The following is a 6,022-nucleotide window of genomic DNA, read 5'->3' as shown; positions in this document are numbered from 1 at the left end:
ACTTGTTTAGGGTGGATAATATACAAAATAAGGACAATTTTGATTAATAACTTTCAAATATTATATAGGAAGGAAAGAATCTCTATCTTTTTTTATCCACTAGAAATTCCACCGTCTTTTTTTCTCTCTTTTCTTTTTCCTATGTTGTGGAATTCTTTTCGGAAAAAGTTAAAAGCACATTGTCTTCAAGTGAGACACTCTAAGGGGCAGCTCGACCTAATATGAGCCTAAGGTGAAAATAAAAAGTGATGTATTAAATATTTTTAATTGTTTTTTTACTCTTATAATTTATCGAAATCTAAAGAAGTTATAATTAGTTTTAATTATTGTCATTGTCAAATCAATTTGTTTAATCTCTCTTATGTTATCATGTTGAATTTTATTGATTTAGTATTGAAACACTTTTTCAACCGAGGCAACTGATATAGAAATTATTAACGGTAATTGAATTAATACTTTTTACCTGGTTGAGTTTGTCAATTAGAGTATTATTCTACTTATACAGTTTCTCTTAGCACTTTTAATTCTAAATATAAGTTGAAACAAATAATACTATAGTAACTACTATATTTCAAGAGTCATTCAATGTTAAGGACAAAAATATCTACAAATGCACTCAAAAAATTAAGAAAAATTATTCTAAACTAACATTGTAGGAAGATCGATTTAAGTTGGGACGAATTAAAGACAGGAAACAACTAGTAACTACAATTTAAGATAGGTATAACTTTTAGCTATAACTATTTTAACCAAATAATTTAAAATTTCTACCAATAATGCATAATTATTAAATATTATATGTATTATTTATAGATTTTGAGTCCCTAAATATTTTGAGGGCCTAAGGCGTGACTCTGCTTATGAGTGAAAGTTTTGGTATACCATAGGATTAGATTACCTAAATAAATGACACTAAAAAAGGAAGGATTGAGCCTTGAATTTGTTATTACTTCATCATATTATTATAAATATAGTAATAGTAATAACAAATTATAAGTTTGTTATTACTTCATCAAGCATGGATAGCAGGAATGGACATAATCTAAACAATGACACTCAACTGCCCATGCTTACTTTTATAGCTAAAACCTCATAATTTCATTAGTCTTTTCAAAGCTTCAAATGCCTTTTGCAACCTTACTCATTAAGTAGTAGAGTACTAGTAATTGTTGTTGAGAGAGGCGACAACTTGTGAAATCCAAATAATTTGGCATGCCAAATTTTCATGTGATGTAATCAAAAGTCATTTCTATCAAATCAAATTGGAAAAGTTAAAAGGAAGGCAAGTTTTTACAACGTTATCCCATTTTATGAAAGATTATCTCGAAACAATATATCACTATATATACAGTGCGTTATATATTGAAAAAAATAACATAAGTCATGCATTTACAAGTTTAGGGTAAACAAATCTCTCTTTGGTTTAATACTAGAAGATTTGTCCTATTATGTTTCAAATGCCAATCACCATAGACCATAGTATTATTAATAAAATATACTCCGTAATGCGTTTTTAGTTGAGTTAAGAAATATTCACATTATTACAAGGTAGTGCAGAGAATATCAGCATAAAAGTCGGAGTTAAACCCACATTTTGATAGTAATTGGATTTGACACCTCTCAATTTCAGATGATCCAAAATAAATGTGTATAAGATTTTGTTATATCCATTAAGAAGATTATTTCATTGCATTAATCATAAGCTAATTGACTAAATTGCTCTTTATATCTTCTCAGGTTATTCTTTATCTCTCTTCAGGCTTTTAGATCAAACTTCAAAGAGCACATTTTCGGACCAAATTAATTTGGCTAATACGATACTTAGACCCCGTTTGGACATAAAATTTGATGGAAGATTTTTCTTAAATTTTTTTTTTTCCGAAATCAGCGTTTGTTCATAAAATTTTTAATTTTCACTTGAAGATGCATTTTGAAAATTTTCGAAAATTTTAAAAACTGCAAAAAACTGTTTTTCAAAATTTTCACTCAAATCAATCACAAAACTTCAAAAATAACCCAAACTAAAATTTATGTCCAAACACAACTCTAAATTTCAAATATCATTTTCACTTGAAAATTTTTCACTATTTTTTCGAATTATACAATTCTTATGTCCAAACGCCTACTTAGTTTGGATTAAAGGGACTTTTTCCATAGAGATCATATTTGACCTGGTATATGTTAGTGCTACATAAGGGGAACTTTGGAATAATGGTAAGGTTGTATTCATATGACCTATATATTACGGGTTTGAGCCGTAGAATTAGTCACTAATGTTTCATTAGAGTAAGAAATTTTTTGAGTTACGACTTTTTTCTGAACCTCGCATGAATACAAGATGTCTCGTACTTAGTGTTATACTTTATCCAAAACAAAGAAACGAAATTTTTGACAATATAGGATAGTAAGATGCCTTGAAATTAGCAGACAATATCTAGTGGGAAATTGAGAATACATTCCCTATTTTCCATCTCTCCGTTTCAATATTAACCTAGAAAACGAAAAAATTAACACTTTCTAATCTCTCTGAAGCTAAAAATCAGCTCAGTATCCTAAAAACAGCGATCACTGCATGCATGCTTGTAATAAATTGGAAACTTCATCTTCTCTGCAATTATCAACGGCTCAGATCGATTAGTACCCCTGCTTCAATACCAAATCTACGGCTCCTATTATTTATGAATAAAACTAATAATTCGCACTTATTTTCAGTATTCCTTTTTTTTTTTTTTTGAATTTAGAAGTTAGCTAGGCTTGGCTATGAAGGACAATAGCCAACTTCTCTTGTTGATGAAACTTGACTTGCTTAGCAATAAACTTTTCTATAGCCTTCTGAAACTCCTCATTACTTAATTCGTCAACTCCATACGCCGTCTCCGTTGACGGCGATACCTCGCCGGAATTTTCAACTTTCAGGCGCTTCTCTGTCTCCGATCTCTGAAACTTTACGCAAATTTCCTCTACACTTTTCCTATCCAGATTCTCCGACTGCGTTCTCCTCATCGGACCTTTTGATTCCATTGCATTAATTTTAATCGTTTCCGCTTCTTCGTCGGAACCACGTGACTCCTCATTTTTCACTGAGCTCTTTTCAAATATCATCTGTTTATCTTCGTACACAATCTCTAGATCTTCCTTTTCGGACGAGAAATTAGACGAAAACTCGGTATTTTCTAGAAACGAGTCGTAGAGTTCAGTTTCATCGACATTGCGGAATGTGGAAGAGTAGTCGCCGGAGAGGCGGCCGCCGGACTTCAATAGGAGAGTGAGGACGATGAAGTTGCATAGGATGAAGATGAAGCAAGGACTAAGTATTACATCGACGAGTTGACGGAAATACTCACCGGAGATTTTCACCGCGAAAGGCAAGCGAGTGGAGATCCATAACAACAGAAGAAGCACAAAGCACAACTCAACAATGCGTAAAACTTTCCCAACGCATTTGAGACTGCTGAGTTTTAGAATCGCTGCATTATCCATTTGAGAAGCGATGAAGGTTCTAGAAGTACCAGAAATTCAAATGCTAATTTTCCCGAGAAAATTCGAAAGAAAATACGGTTAAGAAAATTGAAATGGCGAGAAAATACCAAGCATATCATTCACAATTTGAAAATTGAAAGAGCAGAGAAAATATAGGGAAAGGGAGAGAGAGGTGGAATTAATGCAAAAAAGCAGAACTAGGGCTATGACGCTCTTGGTTTTATTACTGAAAGAGGAGGAAAAGGACTGAGGGTTTAGGATTATTGCAGTAATGGAAGCGTTTCGAAAGAATTGGTTTTGGCGTTTTCTATAGAGTACCAGTCAAATGATGAATAAACAATAGGAGTAGAATTTTGGCCAAATAACCAAAAAAATTTATTTGACATAAAAGGTTAGCCCGGTCCACGAAATAACTCATGTTCATATAAGGTCCGGAAAAAATCCGTAATGTAGGTATTAATAATTGATTTTACGATTCAAACTCGTAATTTATAAATCATACAGAGATAACTTTACTATTGGTCCAAAACTTCCTTAACATTTTTTATTCCATAGCAGAATTTTTTTGATCCATTAATTCTAATTTTCATCGAGTAGACCATCTAAGGAGGTAGAAACTACGAAGTTCAAATTCGTTTTACTCTCGAAATTTTCATTCGTTTTATTCCATAATTCGTTTTACTCTAGAAATTTGAACACAATCGCATAAATTGGAACATGAAAAATAACAACAATAAGAGTAATAAAGTATGTGAAAATGCTACACAAATAACTATGCTTGAGCTTCCTAACCTAATGTTGAAAATTGCGAAATTTTTTGTTTATCAATTGGGAATACGTTAATTGTAGCAACATGGAATGTTTGTTAAATATCTAATCTTACATTATGGTGTTAAGATTTTTTGGGTATTAATCTACTCCATTTTGAGGTTTTATAGCCTTTCTCTAATCAAGGAATTGTGGACTAGTGCAGTTCATCTGCATAGCATTTCAAACCTTATAAAGGATATAAAGCATCTAAAGCTAAATAGTTTTTGATCAATTATAATAGGGGAAAGAAGGAATCAAATGATATTTTGTACAACAACAACAACTCATAAGTATGGTCCGGAGAGAGTAATGTGTACGCAAATCTTAGCCCTACCTTGTGAAAATAGAAAATCTATTTTTAATAGACCATCAGCCCAGGAAAAACATAATCACAACTCAACTATACAGTTAGAAAAAAAATACAAATGATATTTTGTCCTCTATGAAATATCAATATATAGTGTTGGTATATAGGGACAGACACGAACATTCACTTTGACCTATCTAGTTCGAGAAGCAAGTTACTAATTAATTACATGTGAGTAGTTTTCTAGGCTACTATTTCAAAATCCTTACATACCTTATTCATGTCATCACGAATTTCATCAATATAAACTAAGTATTAATATAATGTACAGAAAAAATGACTACTTGAAATAAATGTGCCAGAAAAAAGTAATATATATACAACCAATCTCACCGCCCGATGGTTACAAACAATGTATACGAAGTATTATCATCACCAGAATCAGTAGATTAATTACTTATTAGTATACATTAACAGTTTCGACTTTTTGACATTAATCATGCAATTTAACACATTGTAATACCTCACCATAAGTGTGCTAAAAGGTAAAGTCGTGTTTTTCTTTTCCGAGAAAAACTTATACTAATATGTTTGGCCAAATTTTTGAGAAGTCAAATAATCTTATTTTCTTTAATAATACATTTATTTTAGAGAATTGTGATATTTGACCAAGCTTTTGGGAACATAGTAGTGCTTTTTTGATAACAGAAGAAGTTATTTTTAAGAAGTTAAATAACAATATTTTTTCTCCTAAAACACTTTTGGAATTTGACCAGGCACAAATAGCTGTTGTAATATTGATAAATTCTTTTTATTGATTAGTAAAATACAAACGACTACTCTTCAAAAAGTACTTATGATAAAAATCATTTTTCAAAACTATAAATTTTAGAAACTTATTCAAACAAGTTACTCCCTCGGTCCCAATTTATATGGTGGAGCTCGAATTTCGAGAGTTAAACTTCTTAATGTTGATCGTGAATTCGAACATAGAACTGTTTACCAGAAAAATGGATATAGTTGAATTTATACACAGTTCCGAAGATATGTGATATAACTTAACACAGAATGCTGGGATAAATAAAAGGATGAATATGGGTTAGAGAAACGTAATCCAGGCGAATCAATTATGAACAGTGAATTTAGGATTTAACAAAACAGAATCAATCTAAGAAACTAGAAAGATCACTTTTCCTTATAGAGGAAATAATACAGTTTTTGATAGTCTCAATCTCCAAAAAGATGCCCTCCTCGGAATGATAAACAAGCCCTTTTATAGTGAAGGGGTTTGGCTCCAAGTATAATAAAATAAACATTCAGTGGGAGACCCATGATAAATCAGTTTTTCCATAATTTCTGCCAAGATTCCCTCTACTGGGATTACAACGGCTTTTGTCTGCGAGCTCGATCTTGCTTAGAATCCTC

General features: G+C 31.5%; 1 protein-coding gene across 1 annotated transcript; it reads right to left on the bottom strand.

Moving 5' to 3' along the window:
• Window positions 1-2,748: 2,748 nt before the first annotated feature.
• Window positions 2,749-3,480, bottom strand: LOC107784611 (uncharacterized). The gene has a single exon (XM_016605769.1). The coding sequence runs from the start codon at window positions 3,478-3,480 to the stop codon at window positions 2,749-2,751; it is 732 nt and encodes a 243-aa protein (XP_016461255.1).
• Window positions 3,481-6,022: the final 2,542 nt, after the last annotated feature.

This window comes from Nicotiana tabacum, chromosome 14 (assembly GCF_000715075.1).
Source record: "Nicotiana tabacum cultivar K326 chromosome 14, ASM71507v2, whole genome shotgun sequence".
In the NCBI taxonomy this organism is placed as follows: Eukaryota; Viridiplantae; Streptophyta; class Magnoliopsida; order Solanales; family Solanaceae; genus Nicotiana; species Nicotiana tabacum.
Note: the sequence above shows the minus strand (reverse complement) of the source record. Positions and strands in the feature narration are given on the sequence as shown.